Source organism: Erpetoichthys calabaricus, chromosome 4 (assembly GCF_900747795.2).
Source record: "Erpetoichthys calabaricus chromosome 4, fErpCal1.3, whole genome shotgun sequence".
In the NCBI taxonomy this organism is placed as follows: Eukaryota; Metazoa; Chordata; class Cladistia; order Polypteriformes; family Polypteridae; genus Erpetoichthys; species Erpetoichthys calabaricus.
This window is the reverse complement of record NC_041397.2, coordinates 84,003,565-84,020,915: the sequence shown is the minus strand read 5'-3', so window position 1 is coordinate 84,020,915 and position 17,351 is coordinate 84,003,565. Positions and strand designations below refer to the sequence as shown.

The 17,351-nt window shown below is 36.3% G+C and overlaps 1 protein-coding gene across 4 annotated transcripts in view; it reads left to right on the top strand.

The window, feature by feature from the left end:
• slain1a (SLAIN motif family, member 1a) overlaps positions 1-17,351 on the top strand; it is a 112,896-nt gene that overhangs the window by 46,540 nt on the left and 49,005 nt on the right. For all 4 annotated transcript variants that reach the window (XM_028799585.2, XM_028799584.2, XM_028799583.2 and 1 more), the window contains exon 2: positions 8,153-8,292. In XM_028799585.2, coding sequence (XP_028655418.1) covers positions 8,153-8,292 — 140 coding nt within the window. The remainder of the gene's footprint in view (positions 1-8,152; positions 8,293-17,351) is intronic.

Below are 17,351 nucleotides of genomic sequence, written 5' to 3'. Positions count from 1 at the left end.
ATGACCAAAATTCTATATCACGGTATTTTTCAAAATTATACCAGTTTCACGGTATTCAAGGTATCTTTTTCCCCATGCATGAGTGGATGTTAGCCACATTTTCCACTGCAATTACTGCAGTAGGCGAAGAATAACCTATTCCACTGTCATGAGAATTGTACATTGTACAAAAAAAGCATTTTAATGTGCACACTAGTGCTGGGAGGTATACTGGTTCATACCGAAAACCGTATTTTATTTTTGTTATGATATGGATTTTTCTTATACTGCAGTACTGGTTTAAATAGCCTAAACAACGTTCGGAACGTGGCACAGCAGGAAACTGTTTAAGGGGGGACCTTTTTCACTGCTACACCACTAAATATGAATGCAACGGAATACATGTGTTAGTGGAGGTATTGAGCGGAGAAAATGGACGGAGAATATTCTGAAACTGAAGCTGTAGCAGACAATAAAGTTGAACATGATGACACAGAAGAACTTTTGCCGAAAAAAGGATCCGCGTCTGTTGTCTGGAGATTTTGGTTTTAAAAGGTCGGATGTAGACCAAACAACTATTTACTGCAAATGCTGTGAAGCTAAAGTTGTCGCTGGAGGCGGCAACACAAGCAATTTGCTGCACCACCATAGCCACAAACATGCTTTGGAGTACCATGAATGTATGGAACTAAGATCGGCACCCTCCACATCCTCAGGTAAAACTGAAAAAGCTAGAGGGCACTCGAGTCAGACGTTGCTTGTAGACACATTTGCTAGAGGTACTGTCTACGACAAAAAAACAAGCGGTGGATTGAGATAACCAATGCCATTACAATCCATATAGCTGTCAGTAGACAGAGATTGATAACATTAACAGAAAGTGTAGTTGGTTTACAAAAAATATTTACTCTTTATTCCTTTTCTAAGACATGTTCAGTACAATACAACTTTTGACAAGGACCTCTGAATATTTTACTAAAGTCTAAATGCCTCTTTGGATGGTTAAAAAATATGTTGTCAAAATTATAGTTTAAGTTGTTTACAAAATTTGTTTAATAAAAAGGTTCTATATTTTGACTACATCTATCATGCAATGTGATTCCTTCTCTTCATTAGTGCCACCCTCTTGAAAACTATCCCTTTATGGGGCTATGCAAACCTTTATTAATACTTGTGTGCACATTAAATTTTTTTTTTGTACAATGTACAATTCTCATGACAGTGGAATAGGTTTTTCTTAGTCAGTCTACTGCAGTAATTGCAGTGGAAAATGTGGTTAACATCCACTCATGCATGGGGGAAAAAAAAAAACGTTGAATACTGTGAAACTGGTATAACTTTGAAAATTACTGTGAGATGGAATTTTGGTCATACCACCCAGCCCTAGTGCACACAAGTATTAATGCAGGGTTGCATGGCCCTATAAAGTGATAGTTTTCAAGGGGGTGGCACTAATGAAGAGAAGGAATCACATGGCATGACAGTTGCAGTCAAAATATAGAGCCTTTTTATTGAACAAATTTTGCGAACAACTTAAACTAAAATTTTGTCAACATATTTTCAACCATCCAAAGAGGCATTTTGACTTAGTAAAATATCCAGAGGTGCTTGTCAAAAGTTGTATTGCACTGAATATGTCTTGAAAAGGAATAAATAGTAAATATTTTTTATAAACCAAATACACTTTCTGTTAATGTTAACCATCTCTGTCCACTGAAACATTAAACTGACTTTTTAAACAACTTTACCATCATTAAATTGCATAATATTTAAACTAATAAATAATAACAATAAAATAAATAATAGTGCAACTTCCAGTAATGATACTATTAATTCAAGACTTCAAGCCCAGGTGCATTACACAGTATTCACCAAATAAAAATAAAATAAAACAAGTGCAACTTGGTGATGACATCTTTACCAGCTGAACCATCATTAAGGCAAACTGCATTAATATGGACGTTGCTTCAAGCTAAGCTATATACATAAATAACAAACTTGCATTTATAATGCTATTTGTGGTATAGTCATACAGAAGCGTATTAAGACCACTGTGAAGAAAAAAAACTATATGTTGAGAATAAAGTAGACATGTTGACTTTAATCTCGACATTTCCACTTTTTTCTTGCCGCTTATGTTGAGATTAAAGTCAACATTTCCACTGTTATTCTCATAGTTTATTTTGTCATTAAAGTAGAACGTCGTAAACTAAACTTCATCCAAAAATCATTGTTTAATTTACTAGATTTTGTCAATCCCCGTCATAAGTTAATGCAGCACATTAAATACTTTGTGTTAAGTGTTCCCCGACCCAGTTGTTAATCACTACGTTTCTTAAACTGACTTCCTCTTGCACTAAGAGGAGGTGCAGGCAGCGATCGCCGCATAGCATACATTCACTTCATGATAATCTTGCTTTATCAAAATTTTTGAATACTTGATATCATTTTCATGATGAAATGCATTAAAGCAGGTATTAAACATGCATGGTAGTGTGGCGGTAGTGCTGCTCCTTCGCAGTAAGGGGTCCCCAGGTGTACATTCAGTGTATAGAACTTTATGGCAGGTGTGCCGAGGCTCCAAGAAAACTGGATGTATGAATAGGTATCGCACAGGTTTAACTTAAATATTGTGTAAATGTTGGGTTCGTGATCTGGTGGTCGGAGACACGAACACAGAATTCAATGGATGTTCTTCTGAGAGGGCTTTCTTTATTGCATGTGTGCTGTCTTTGTCTGACGTACCAAACCCCCAGTTCCTATTCTTCCTTTTTCTTTCTCCACATAACCAATCACCACATGATAAACTTCTTTGTAAAATTAAAACTAGTTATAAACTTAGACTACGGAATGTTCAGAACTTTAAAAAATCTTCATTGTACATGTTTAATTATGCCATCCATTCAGGGTTGCACCCATCCCAGCAATCATTGTGTGCGAGGCAGGAGCAAATCCTGAACGGGGCGCCAGCACATCTCAGGGTGAATACGAGGAATATATACACTAGCAGGGGCAATATAGCATAACAAAACCCCACATCCTACATGACTTTGAAAGGAAACTGAAGCATGCCGAGTAAACCCACCAGAAAACATGCAAATTCAAGGCAGGGAACACCCGGGAACCCCTTGCTGTGAGGCAGCAGTGCAGCCTCCACGCCACTGTGCCCCCACATGATTAATACATGCTTTAATGCATTTCATCATGAAAATGATATCAAGTATTTATCTTAGCATTCTAAATGTTCAGGGAGCAGGAATATCATGAAATTAATGTATTCTGTGTGCTGTCTGCGCCTCCTCTTAGTGCAAGAGGAAGTCAGTTTAAGAAGCACATAGTGATTAACATGGCTTGGGGAACACTTAACACAAAGCATTTAATGTGCTACATAACTTATGACGGGGTTTGAGAAAATCTAGTAAATTAAATATTCATTTTTAGATAAAGTTTAGTTTACGATGTTATAATTTAATGACTAATTACTAGAATAAAGTCAACATGCCGACTTTAATCTTGACATAAACGGCGGGAGAATAAAGTCAGCATGTTGACTTTATTCTCGTAATAAGCATCGAGATTAAAGTGGAAATGTCGAGAATAAATTCAACATGTCGTCACACAATTACACAGTACCCAGGTACATTGCACATTATTGAAAAAAAAAATAAAACAAGTACAACTTGGCTTGCAGTTGCAGTTATCCAGTAGTATAGAAACAGTATGCACACATTTGAACATAATGGTCCACATCCGACCATTTAAAACCAAAGTATATCCAGACAACAGACACAGCTCCTTTTTTTGGCAAAAGTTCTTCTGTGTCATCATGTTCAACTTTATTGTCAGATACAGCTTCAGTTTCGGAATGTTCTCTGTCTATTTTCACCGTTAAATACCTTCACTAACGTACGTATTCCGTTGCATGCGTGTTTAGCGGTGCAGCAGTGAAAAAGGTCCCCCTTAAACAGTTTCCCGCTGTGCTACGTTCTGAACGTTGTTTAGGCTATTTAAACTGGTGTTGCAGTATAAGAAAAATCCATATCATAACAAAAACAAAAATTTGGTATGAACTGGTATACCACCCAGGACTATTTTCAGTCTTTGATAAAAAATATTTTTATTATGTTTCAGAAGTAAAAGCAAGCATCTTCTGAGTAGCTTCATTAACAATCGTGTGAGTGAGGAACTTGGAGAGGTTGGTTTGGGAAGAAGGTAGTGGGCAGTTTGGAAAACAAGATGGGCGGTGGGCATACACTTCACACGTTTTGTGTTTTTCATTACTGGTATAACATACCATCTTATCTTATGGTGAATTTGGAGAGATGCCCAATTCTTTGACAATTGGTCACTGTTTTAAAAATCCTCAGTCTTGTGGTGGACATCACATTGTCTAGAAATTTACAATTAAATTTATTTGGCTGACACCTTTATCCAAATCGACATACAATATTTGAGATAGTTACCTTTCTTTTTCCATTTGGAGCACAGATTGGTGAAGTGACTTGCTTAGGGTTATACAGTGTCAGTGGTGGGATTTGAATGCACAACCTCGGCATTTCAAGTCCAAAGCGTTAACCACTGCGCCATGCAGTCTGCTGGATAAATGGATTTATAAACTTTAATAGATTGAACAACAAGAAGTGCTTCTGTGACACATAGTTTAGCCAAAAGAATTTATGTCTGGGGGAAAATTATTAAAGTTTCTGGTTTTTATGAAAGTGGTAGGACTTTGTCATTAGCTAATCCAATGCGGTTGATTAACTGTATCTAACAGGTCCTTAACCTGCAATTGCTTTGTCCTTGGTATGACATTAACCTGCAAGCAGGTCCTCCAACTTGCGAGGAAAACTTGGGGGTTGGTGGCAAGATTGGCACTCCAGCCACTATTCAGTTTCATTTGAACTAGTGTGGTGCTGAGGTGTCATCCGTTGCACGGCTGCACTCGGTTCCTGATTTTGGATCCTGAGGTGGTTCGTCATGTGGTGGGTGCTGTATCAGTGCATGCTCCCAAACTCACTCTCTCTTAGACATATCCTGATATGCATATCCAAAAACTGAGGAGTTGAATGCGTTCTCTCATATCATTATTTTTTCAAAACATAAACTGTGTTCTCTGTTCCCATAAAGTATTTGCTCTAAACTAACTTTACTATGTTCTTATTTTTTTTGATTGTTCATTTATAGTGCTGTTCTTTTAATTCTGGGATTACATACTGCTTTATTTTAAATTAACTTGTACAACATCTGTGACTAATAACTATATATTTGCATGGAAAATTTACTTTTGCCAGAAGTATAGTGTATTAAACAAAGATGTGTGAATTGTTGAAGAGCGCCAAAAAGCTCAGAATACCTCAACACAGATACATACACTAGCCAAGAACCTGAAACCCAAGCTAAACCATCTTTAGGATTCTGGAAACCAGACGAAGCTTACTTATTTCTTAATCAAGGAACATTTTTACTTGTAACAACCTGAAATTGATTGATCAATTAATGCATCTAAATTTATTTTAATACTATCCCCAAAACAGGGAGAGAAATGTGGATGGCAGAGATGTATTCTACAGATTAATTGACACATCTGAATGAGGTAGGCTGTGGTTTTACAGCAATGCTATTATAGATTAAAGGAAGAGGAACGTTCAACTATAAAAAAGTATTACATTTCAAAAAAAAACTAGAGCAGGAACATCTTGACTACTAGATTAATTTATCATAAAAACAAAATTATTAGACTTCTGCCTACATGAATTTCAATGAGAAATGAGAATGTCATACCTGGGAAAGTAATTGAATTGAATTATTTAATTTAAAATCCAGTACTTTTTGAGACAGCCATCTGCTTAAAATGATTTTAAAGTTTGAATTTTCCATCTCTAAAACTCTAGAAGGAGATATTGTAAATAAGCAAATGAACAGAGACAAAGCACAGAGATTAAAATAGTGTGCTTTGCTATTGCTTTACTTTGTACTCCCAAAGTAGATTAATATTTGTGTGATAACCCATATCACAGGGATAATTTTGTTAAAGAAAATAGCTAATTATATCTATATTTTTCTTTGTTTATACAGTAGTTCATTATTTAAGGTCCACTTACTATACCTGCAAGGTGGCTACATGAGAGAGATGGCAGGGCAGTGACACAGAAACATGCCGCAGGAGGAAGCTCTGCTGGCTGTGCAATTTGGGAGTGAGAAGGCCTGTCACTTCCGTTAAACTCTCAAGCACTGGCACCCCAACATCTCGGAGTTACTTTGTGCTTACTGAGGAAAGGACTTCTGTTTAGATGCATGTGTTGCAGAGGTTCCTGAGAGAGTGAAAGAAAATTTCAGGAAGTTAGTTGAAAGTGGAGGATCCTTGTACGCATGCATGTCAATGGCTAAATGTTTGCATCAAAGATACTGGGATGTGGGGTGACATTCTACCGAAGAGACACCGCATCAGGTGGATTGTCATGACAGTGTCTCCAAATGATTTTGCTGGGCTGACGTGTAATGAGTTCAGCTCGAAAAACAGGGCCTGGCATATAAAACAGAGAAAGTAGCAAGCAGAGGTCATCATTTGTATATTTTGTAATTGGAGAACTGTAGAGCAAGTGTGATACAGTTTTTTGGGAACGCATTCCATGAATATATTTTGAGTTTCCACTGATTGTTCCTGTGTATTTTGCTCTTGTGCCATTATTTCACTTTTTTCTTTTGGTAACTGCCCTTTTGTCATCATGGTTGATTTTCCTTTGTTGGAAAGAGAATGACCAGTTTTTTTTTTTTTTTTGCCATTTTTTGTCATTGTACAGGACTGCATTTACTTTGAGTGCATGTCACTGAAGTGTTATTTTTCTGTTAGTTATAAATAAAGATATTTTTTCTTTTTGAACTTTTACCTTGGTCAGTGCGGTCATTTTCATCCACCACTGATCCGCTTGGGTATATATCCAGATGACAGAGTTTGAACGTGTGTAGAGGTGCCAGTACAGTGGGTATTGCAATGTGAGGTAAATTGGATAAAACAATTAAGTATATGTATGAATAGAAACAAAGAAGAAAGAGTGTAAGCTATAATCAGCGAGTCCCTTCATTGATAGCATTATTCAAATAAAAAGGTTTGGTGACTTTTGTGCTTCCAAACTTTGATATACAGTATGTTAGGTCATGGCTTTGATCAAAATGATACTGCTTGTGCTTTAACATCAAGTTAAAACTGTGTTGACATATATGGTTGTAATTTGCTTAACTTGCATCAAAAGGTATCTCAAGAAGTACTTATTTTTCCTGGCATCCACTCACACAATAATGTAATGGATGAATGCCAATACAGTGGAGCAAGTAAAAAGCTCTGAAGAACAGTCTGAATTAAAGTCATTAACCCTTTGAGTTGCCATGATTGAATATTTTTCTCTCAAGCAGATTTGGCCCAGAAATGATTTTCATACTCTAGATTTTGAAATAATTATATCAGCAATTACTATTATTAAATGAAAATTTACAAAGGTTAACTGTCAGGTTTATGAATGTGGTTAGTTTAATGTATAATTGTAATGTGCAGGATTCTGTCCAAGGACCATTTTATAGACAGGCATGAAATTATTGTTTAATAAAGAAAGACTAAATGGATAGTTGAACATAAGTTTTCTTAAACCAAAAAAATAACAGTTTAAATGTATGTTAAATGGAAGATGTCAGATTTCACAAACAATAGCAAGTACAAATATGAGGTTTAAATTTGAATGTACTGTAATTGTATTTATAATTTATTTAACTGCAGTATATTATCAAGAAAAGGTGAATTTTTTTTTAATGTGGATGCTGCTGAAGTGTTGACGGACAGTGACATCTAAACTTAATATTGAGAGATGGAGTGCATGATGAAAATGTCACACTGTCTCAGTCTTAGCCATGGATCAAATCCATTTCAGTGTTTAAGCCCAGGTCTTTATATTCTTAAGAAATGGTTTCGCAATTATAGAGAAAGCAGGGTCTTCTTTTTTCCTTAGTATTTCAGGTAAAGATTATTTTTTTATATTTATCTAATCCTCATATTTGGGGGTGAGGGGAATGGCGACTAAGGTGTTTGGCTTAGAAATGCTGCTGACAGATTTACTGTGTAAATTTGAATATTGTAGCTGTTAATACATTAAATTGACTTAATGTTTTTTTTTTTTCTGTGTAGGTTATATGTTTTACCAAAGTCAAAATTTGCACCACAAAAGAGGAGCCTTAACCCTTTACAGTGGTGCAGGCAAGTGCTGGATAACTTGCCATCTGATGTAGAAGCTGCCAAAAGATCCCTCTGCTTGAGGCTTGAGCAAGGTAATACATTTCTTCACACAGCTATAAATAAATTCTGTCATTTACTGGTAGACTTAAGCTCTAATAAGCAAATTGTTATTAGTTATTATTGTGCATATGTATACCATAGTGCTGTGGTTTGGTGTTTTTATTCCAAAGCTGGTATTAACTTTCCCTAATTTAGGGTCTTAAAATGTGCCAGTTATTACTGATGATGTTGTGTAATTAATTATTGAAGTAATTATAATATACTAGCCAACCCGCGGCGTAGCATACGCCACATAATCACGCTGCTTGTTTAATGATTTTCAAGCACAGGGAAAGAAATGAACATTTGAAAAAAATCCATCATTCAGAACGCACTACCTGCTCATGTGCCCGCCCCCAACTCCTCACCTGAGTCGTTTTCGTCTGTGTACAGTCCACATGCACGTCTGAGCCACATTGACTTTTCATTGTTCTTTGCGGTTCCGGCTGCTTTTCTATATATAATCCACCAAGTCACCCGACCATGGTAGTAGCGAGGGGGGGGAGGTGTGTACAAAGGGCAGGGACGTTATCAGTGGGAGCATATGAGCCGCACTTACTGGGAATTCCTCGTTTGTGGGGAACAATTGCAAGCCCCGGTTTCCATCACAAATGGGGTTCAACGGCTTACCCACGCCTCTCTGCGCCGGGTAGACACACGTTTATCCATTCAGTGTAGCGCGCGTGCAGTACCAGACATCCAAGGGCATCACAGACCTGTTAATGCTCAATCTCACGTGGCCGAAAGCCACTTGTCCTTCCTCGTTTTCGGAATTAACCAGACAAATCGCTCCACCAACTAAGAACGGCCATGCACCACCACCCACAGAATCGAGAAAAAGCTATCAATCTGTCAATCCTCTCCGTGTCCGGGCTGGGTGAGGTTTCCCATGTTGAGTCAATTTAAGCAAAAGGCTCCACACCTGGTGGTGCCCTTCCGTCAATTTCTTTAAGTTTCAGCTTTGCAACCATACTCCCCCCAGAACCCAAAGACTTTGGTTACCCGGTTGGCTGCCAGTTGGCTTTGTTTATGGTCCGAACTACAACGGTATGTGACTGTCTTCGAACCTGCGACTTTCATTCTTGATTAATGAAAACATTCTTGGCAAATGCTTTCGCTCTCGCTCGAATTGTTTGTGCGCGTGGCTCTGTTGTGCATGTGCCATGGTCGGCTGCTTAGTGAATTGTTGGTGGGCTCGGCTCTGTGAGTTCGCGGGTGTGGCTCTGTCTTGCATGCGTCTTGCTTGCCATGGACTTAGTGAATTCTTAGAGTTGGTGGGCGTGGCTGTGTGCGTATCCTATGGTTGTCTTGCCTGTTTTGTCGGCTTAGTGAATTATATATATATATAGATTTTTTTATGGATGAGTGTATTCATACAGTAAAAGTCCCTTTCTGTCTGTCTTGTTTGTCGATAATGTTATTGATCTGTGACATTTGTAAAGCTCGCCATTTCTCTTTTGAAGATGCAGAGTGTAAAGTGTGATACATATGAGGCTATGTTGTCTCCACAGTGCTTCCTGTGTTCCACTTAGGGAGTTTTGGGTTAATTAGTTATTCTATGCTGGCTCCGTCTAAGAGTTTGTCGTTTTTTTGTTTTTTTTTCCTGCATTGCACTCAGTGGTGCCTGAATAGGCTGTGTCCCCCACAACCCTAAATTTTATTTATTGGGCCTAAGAACATAATGTTTACTATATAAAAATGTGTGAATGAATGAAGTCTAAATGTGCCTTGTCTGTATATCTTATTTTCCATACTTATCAAGTCTAATGTAAAATATTTTTTCAAGGCAAAAAAGTGACATAATCCCAAAAGGAACCATTTTTAATGTTCTTGATTTAAAATATTTAGCTTTTTTTATTTTAATGAATATATAATGAAAGAACAACAGAAGTAGTCAGGGCCATTATAATTTCAAAGGGATTAGCACTACATTATAGCTACAGAGGTTGGGATTCATAGTTTGCACATTCTCTCTCTGTCTTCTTGGGTTTTCTTCACTCAGGACAATAACGTGCAGGTTTGGTTGGCTGGTGACTCAAAATCAGTGTGCTCTGAGTAAATGTGCTTTGTGTTGAACTGGTGCCTGCCTCCAAGTTTCGATCTTGGTGGTGATTGGATATTTTCTTTATAATGCAGTAAGCAGGTTTGAAAAATGAATGAAAGGTATCTTCTTTTCAGTAATTTTCAAAACAGGCTTAGTAAATAACAGTTTTGATAAGATGGATGAGCATGCCTTGATTTCTTCTTTTTTCCCATAGCCTTGCCTTTTGCTTAATATGTTTTGAATGTTTAATTACTCTTTTATTCTGGAGAATTGAACAAAAATGTTTTTTGGCTAGAAGTAAAAGATTATGTACGTAATATATAAATTGATATTTGAGATTAATATACATTGCACTCCAGAAGAAAAAAACAATATACAAATGATGTATGCAACATTTAAAATAAGTTGCTCATTTTATTAATTTAAAATGAGTTCTCTTGCTAAGAAGACAGTGACTGTGTCTTCAATGGAGAGAATAATTTAAAATTATAGTGTGTAGTAGTGGTTGCTATAGAAACTGAGTAAATTAATTCACCCAGAGCCAGCAGACAGTTGTTATGGAGACTGGTTTTCATGTATAAACTGTTTGATGTCCTTTTATTTATTTATTTTGAGACATATGCTCTTGCCACAATATCGAAAGGCTGCAATTGCTCCAATTTTACAATTAATTTCCCAGCTTTACTTTTTTTTATTATTGTTTGTTTTTAATGATATTTTCTGTATTTAGAGAGATGGTGTTAAAGAACCAAAATTGTAATCAAGAAAAAATAGATTTATTTGCATTCTTGGTGCAACAGTGGAGTTCATTCAGTGCCATTAAATATTTCGTAAGTCCTGTATATTTTATGTTGCAAAAAATATTGATTTACATGCACATTCTAATCATATTGTACAGGTAAGATAAATTTCCTTTGGATTTTGCTTAACAATGCCACAAAAGCCATAGACACGTAGAACAAATTATTAAGTAGTGTGGTGAAAAGCAGGACTTTAGGGACCTTCATATTTTGACTTGATGTTATTTTGGACAATGTAGACGAATAAGATGGTTGAGCTTGTTGGGCTTCACAATGTTTTAATGCTCATGTTTAGTTTTATGGTACTACAGTACATAACAGGTGAAACCAATGATATCTGAAAACTCAAACTAAGAATCTGTTACATACAATATCAGCAGTATATATTTATTAAAATGTATGCATCAAAATGAGTAGTAATATTTGTGCTAAATTTCAGCATAAATAAAAATAACATTTCATAAACAAATAGTCACTTCAGTTGCTAAAGAGAAGATTTTGCTTTCACTCTGTGTTGTAGTGAGGCCTAGAATCTCCATTCCTTAACTTGTCTGCTTCTTCATACATGCTTAGGAAAACTGGGTGTGGCAGGGTGTAATTATAAAATAGCATTGTGCTGTGATCAAAATTATCATAAAACCAATTACTGGCTGCCAAGAAGGTTTTGTATCATATTATTCAATCAAGCAAAAATAGTGTCTTTGACTTATATTCTTTGGAAGAAAGTTAATGGTTTATAGAAAACAGAAGCTAACAAAATTAAAAAAAAAATGCATTCAATGAGGACATTTTTTTTAAGATCAGAGAAATATGCTTTATGCTGGTGAATTTCACACTACTTCTCCATAGTTTACCTTACCAGCAGCTCATACAATAATACTGCTAAATACTGATACATGTAGATTTAATGAATACATTTCTTTTAATTATGATTTTTCAGTATGCTTCACCCATAGCATACACATTTTGAAGCGTTTACATGACATTTATTTAACAATAAAATGCAAGTCGCTACTCTGCACTGAAAGCATGAATGTTTCTGTGGTGTTTTCTTTATTTACATTGAATAAATGCTTGGATCTTGGTAAGAAGTGTTTCTTTGTTAACGGTTCAGTGTTACATGTTTCTAGCATATTTGTTAATTTGTGACTAAATTGTTAGCTGGGTTACACCCAAAACAATATGCATATTTTTGCTTCTTTGTATCATTGTAGCATTTACTGAAAACATTTATAAATAACAGTTTATAATATTACTTAATAATAAAAAGGTTGGGAAATGTCAGTCTGGGTCCATTCATTTTTGATTTGGAAATGATAAATATTGGAAACATTTATTTAAAAAAAAAAAAAAACTAAATTCTACCCAAAATTAAAATTGAATTAAAAAATGGAATTTTACTGTCAAAGTAACATTGCTGTCTTACAGTACGGTACTTAGTTTTGTGCTAACTAATACAAACCACCTTTATTTGTATATCATGCCTCTGGAGTAGAGATGTCTATTTTTAGACTAAATCAGGCCATGACTTAAATATCTATTTAAAGATTGCTTGACCCATCTGATTTTCTTGTTGATTTTTATTTGTGATCATGTGAATATTTAAGCTTAACCTTCAAATCTTTCATTCTGAGGAAAAAAAAAAAAAGATATTTTAATGAATATGACAGTGTTGCCACTGGATTTTTTTTGTTTATCACACCATTCTTTGTAAAATTCAAGACTAGGGCTTGAAAATCCCTTGAGTACAACTATTTCTGAGATGCTACAACTACCACATCCGGCACCAGCACTTGTGCTATTGGTCAAAGTCACACAGATCACTTTCTAATGTTTTGTCACACAGTCAACTTGACCTTTTTATGTATGTATGTATGTATGTATGTATGTATGTATGTATGTATGTATGTATGTATGTATGTATGTATGTATGTATGTATGTATGTATGTATGTATGTATGTATGTATGTATGTATATGTGTGTGTGTGTTTGTGTGTGTGTGTGTGTAAAATATACTTTATACAATTCAGTCAGGTCTATAACTATTTGGACAGTGACACAATTGTAAAATTTTGGCTCTGCACACCACCACAATGGATTTGAAACAAAACAATCAAGATGTAATTGAAGTATAGACTTTCAGCTTTAATTCAAGGGGTTTAACAAAAATATTGTCTGAGCTGTATATAAAAGACAGACTTTTTATACATTGTCTCCCAATTTTCAGGGGCTTCGTCAGGCACCACACTTTTTGTCTGTCACAAAAAGGGGTCAATACAATTGTGCTAGAAGGTTGGTATGATGGTGCAGGTCAGCTCCATGCTACTGTTTGCATCCCGGGAGCTATTTGAACCTGTCACCGCCTATAATGTACCCTAGGGTGAGCCAGCGGATGAGAACAGTCACACACACAGCAAGGGGTATATGCATAAAAGTGCAAAAGTGTTTTTATTAAAGACATTCAAAAACCACAGTGTCCAAGTAAATAGTGCAGTGCAGATCTTCAATAAATAAATAATCCAAAAAATCAAAATTAAATAATCCTTTAAAATTGAAGCTAAAAACATGGCAAGAATGTATTCTTAAAAATGAAGTCCCTGTTGCATCCCTTTGAAAATGTACATCTTCTCAGCTAACCCCAAGCGGGTCATTGCAGCCGAGGAGATGACTAACCAGCAGTTCAGCCCCCCTTCTGCATCTTCTCCGAGGCTTAGGTCCCTGCAACCTTCTGTGTCTCTGGCAGGACAGTAAGCCAAGCCTCCAACTCCTGCTGCCAGGGTCATGCCCCTGTGGTCAATGGCTTCCCTGCCTTTACTGAGCCTTATAATTCTCCTGGGGGACTTCCACCTGGCTGAATGCCTTCTCTCTCTCTCTCTCTCTCGTTCCCCCACACAGGCTTCCTCTGCCTCCTGCCTTTCTCTCTCCATCCCTATCTTTAATCTCCATTTCTTTCTTTTCATTTTTCCATTTCCCCGTGCCAGCTCCCCCTTAAATGCTTCCGTGGGCACATTCCCTCAGTCACACACTGCAGAAAGCCAGTGAAGCAACTAAGACCGACTGCACACTCAAGTGCAGATGGATTTCGCTTCAATTACCAAACTAACCTTCCGCAACTACGTGAGCACTCACCCACAGAGGTTGAGCCAGGCCTTCAATTATTTCTCTCTATTATAATAAAAAAATCTTGGGAAGAGAGACGAGACGTGATTTTCTCAGAGAGACACTGTCACGTCCTGCGAGACAAGACTTTCTGCCAAGAGATTTAGATTACAAAGCAGAACGTCGTAAAGAATTCAAAAACATTTGCGCGATACACTTGCAGAGCAGGTTAGAGATAATGGAAGTACGAAAATTCGAAAGTCTCAAAAAAATGATAGTAAAGATCGCATTAGTGCAAACAAATGGAAATTATCACACAGTGAAATAATAGAACAGCAAAAACAGATCGAATATATTGTTTGACTTTAAGTTGTAGACTTTATGATCGTCTAATTCGTGTTGCCATCAGGGAAAAGTAGTGTTTCTTCCCAATGAAGAGGTGTATCTGCGAGAATAAAAAGATTTGTTGTTTGGTGAAAGTGAAATCCAGCGAGAGAAAATTTCAAGCCAAGCGAGGCAAGATTTTATGCAAAGAGATCTGGAAAAGTCCTGCCCACATCTAAAACATTTACAGCCACGCACAGGGTTCAATCATTTCTCATTTGTGTGAATGCTATTGTCAGACACAGTTCATGTAGAGAGAAAGAAATGATATTCACTCATGGGCAGTTATACATTGTGTTGTCAAAATTCAATGCGATATTGACAAAAAGGTAAAAGCAAAAAGAGATTGAATATATGGACATAGGTGATATGACAGAAGTATGTAGATATTGTTTGGCTTTAAACTTTAAGTCTGAGACTTATAGATCGTCTGATTCATGTTGCCATCAGGGAAAAGTAGTGTTGCTGGCACGTAGCACAGACAGGGAGGTTGGCGAAGCCCCCTAGTATGCATTTAAAAATGGGCTGCCTTTTTCTGAATCGCAGACCCGCTATACCAAGTTCGTAATCACTAAATGTGACATGCCCAATGATTTTTAATTATGTAAATTAACATGGTTCAGCAACAAGATCAGCAGCTGGAGTTGGCAAGTCTGATTGGAAGTCACATTATGTGACATTGGCTAAATGTAGTTAAAAATGTTTACTTCATTTATTTTGTGGTAATTTAAACCATCAGTTCATACGGAAGTTTGTTTGCAATGTAAATAAAATTAAAATGTATAAACATTCATTGGAAATAATAAATGTCAATTTGTATATTGGATTTAGCAGAAATTATACAAAAAATAGTTTGTATCAAATGTGGTAGTGTTTGTGTATGTGGTAGTGTTTGTGTATGTACACTACATTAACTGGGTATCTTCTCCAGGGTTCCTGCTATGTGTTTGCCTCAACCAGGATATGCTGCTGATCTTTTTAATTCTGCACTGAAGAAAATAAATTAATATGGAGAATGGCTAATTATATGATAAATATATCATGTTTTCTGCAGTAGTTTCACTGAATCACCTCTTGCCATAAAACCATATAGCCTACTATAGATTCTACAAAGAAGCTGTTAATTTGAGCCTTTTTTATTGTTTGTAGCTGCTACTGTTTGTACACAGGATAGCACAAAGCACACACCTTTGCTGTGTGGCCATGGATTTTTTTTGGTATTTGTGAGTGACTAAAACTGCCTGAGTCAATTAATTTGAGTCATGTTTGATATTTAACAATTAGCAGCTTTTTAATACTTATTAAAATCATGAAGCTTGAGATGTTTAAGCATTTCAAATTGGACAATGTGAAAATTATGAATTTCACTTTAAACATGCTTGTACTCATTACTCTTGGTATTAACACTGTCTAGCACAGTTGAAGTTCATCCAGAATCACGTTAACACATTTACACCATCCTTGCAAACATGAGTGCCAGATCCAGTCCCATAGAAAGACTCCTGTGCATCATGAGTGTCCTAATAAATAATCCTTTAAATATTATTTATGTTTTTATAATGATTTAACATGAACAATAAGGCTATTAATAAACTGATGAAAAGTGTGTTCACTTAGCACTGTGATGTGCAGAGAGTTACTCAGCCTCTCCAACATGAACCCTGCAATTACAGTACATTAGTTTTTTGGGCATATCAAACTGTTTATGCAGTGTCAATAAATTCCAAACTCTAACGCAGAACTGTACTTAATTGCATCGGGTTTGTTTGTTTATTTATTTATTTTTTTAAATAAAATGTAACTCTTTCATTGTTTGAAACTATTGTGTGTCACGGCTTGCTCAATAATGGACAATAGCATCAGAATCAGAAATTTGGCTATAGATATTATGTGTCTTATTAATTAAAAAAATCAATTAATCAATCAGTCAATATGAGTGAATACATATGCAGTGACACTCACTAGCCCTCATTTTTCATGATGCTACAGCAGTTTCCAACAAGTTTTTTTTATATATTCCCTTTTTGAAGGTACAGTTACACATAAGGGCTGTAAATTAGGGGGAGGCAGAATGCTTATGAGCTAAAAAGCATTTAAATAAATTTTTTTTCATCCAATCAAGAAACACTAATATCCCTGACTGGAAAAAGCGAAAATGTGAATTTATAAATGTTTGAAAATGTGTTAAATAAGTGTATCAGGAGTAAATTGAAATAGCATATTGGCACAAGGAGTCAGAACCTTTGCTATGATATATTAAATATGGCTCAGGTGCATCTCAATGACAATCAATAAAGTCAAATATTTCTACACGTTTGGAATCCACATGTCATCAATTATATTGATAGGGACACTATTAGGAAAGGCATACGCCTGTCTATGTATGTCATTTGGCTCAGAGTGTGTGTGGGACCAAAACCCAAGCCTTGGGTTTAAAGGAAGTGCTTTCATAGCTTATAGATGGAATTGGGGAAGGCTACAAAAGAAAGCAATCCTGCAGCATTCAATGTTCCCAACAGCACACCAGGCTGAACTGAACAACCATGCGAGGAAGGCCAAGGTGTGGGGCTGGTGATCAAGGACCTGCTGGTCACTCCGGCTGCACTCATGTAGAGGTTAGAGAAACTTGTTGTAAGACAACCATCATTGCAACACTCCATTAATCTGTGCCTTTTGACAGCGTGGCTATGCAGAAGCCTCTTCTCAGTCAAAGACACATGGAAG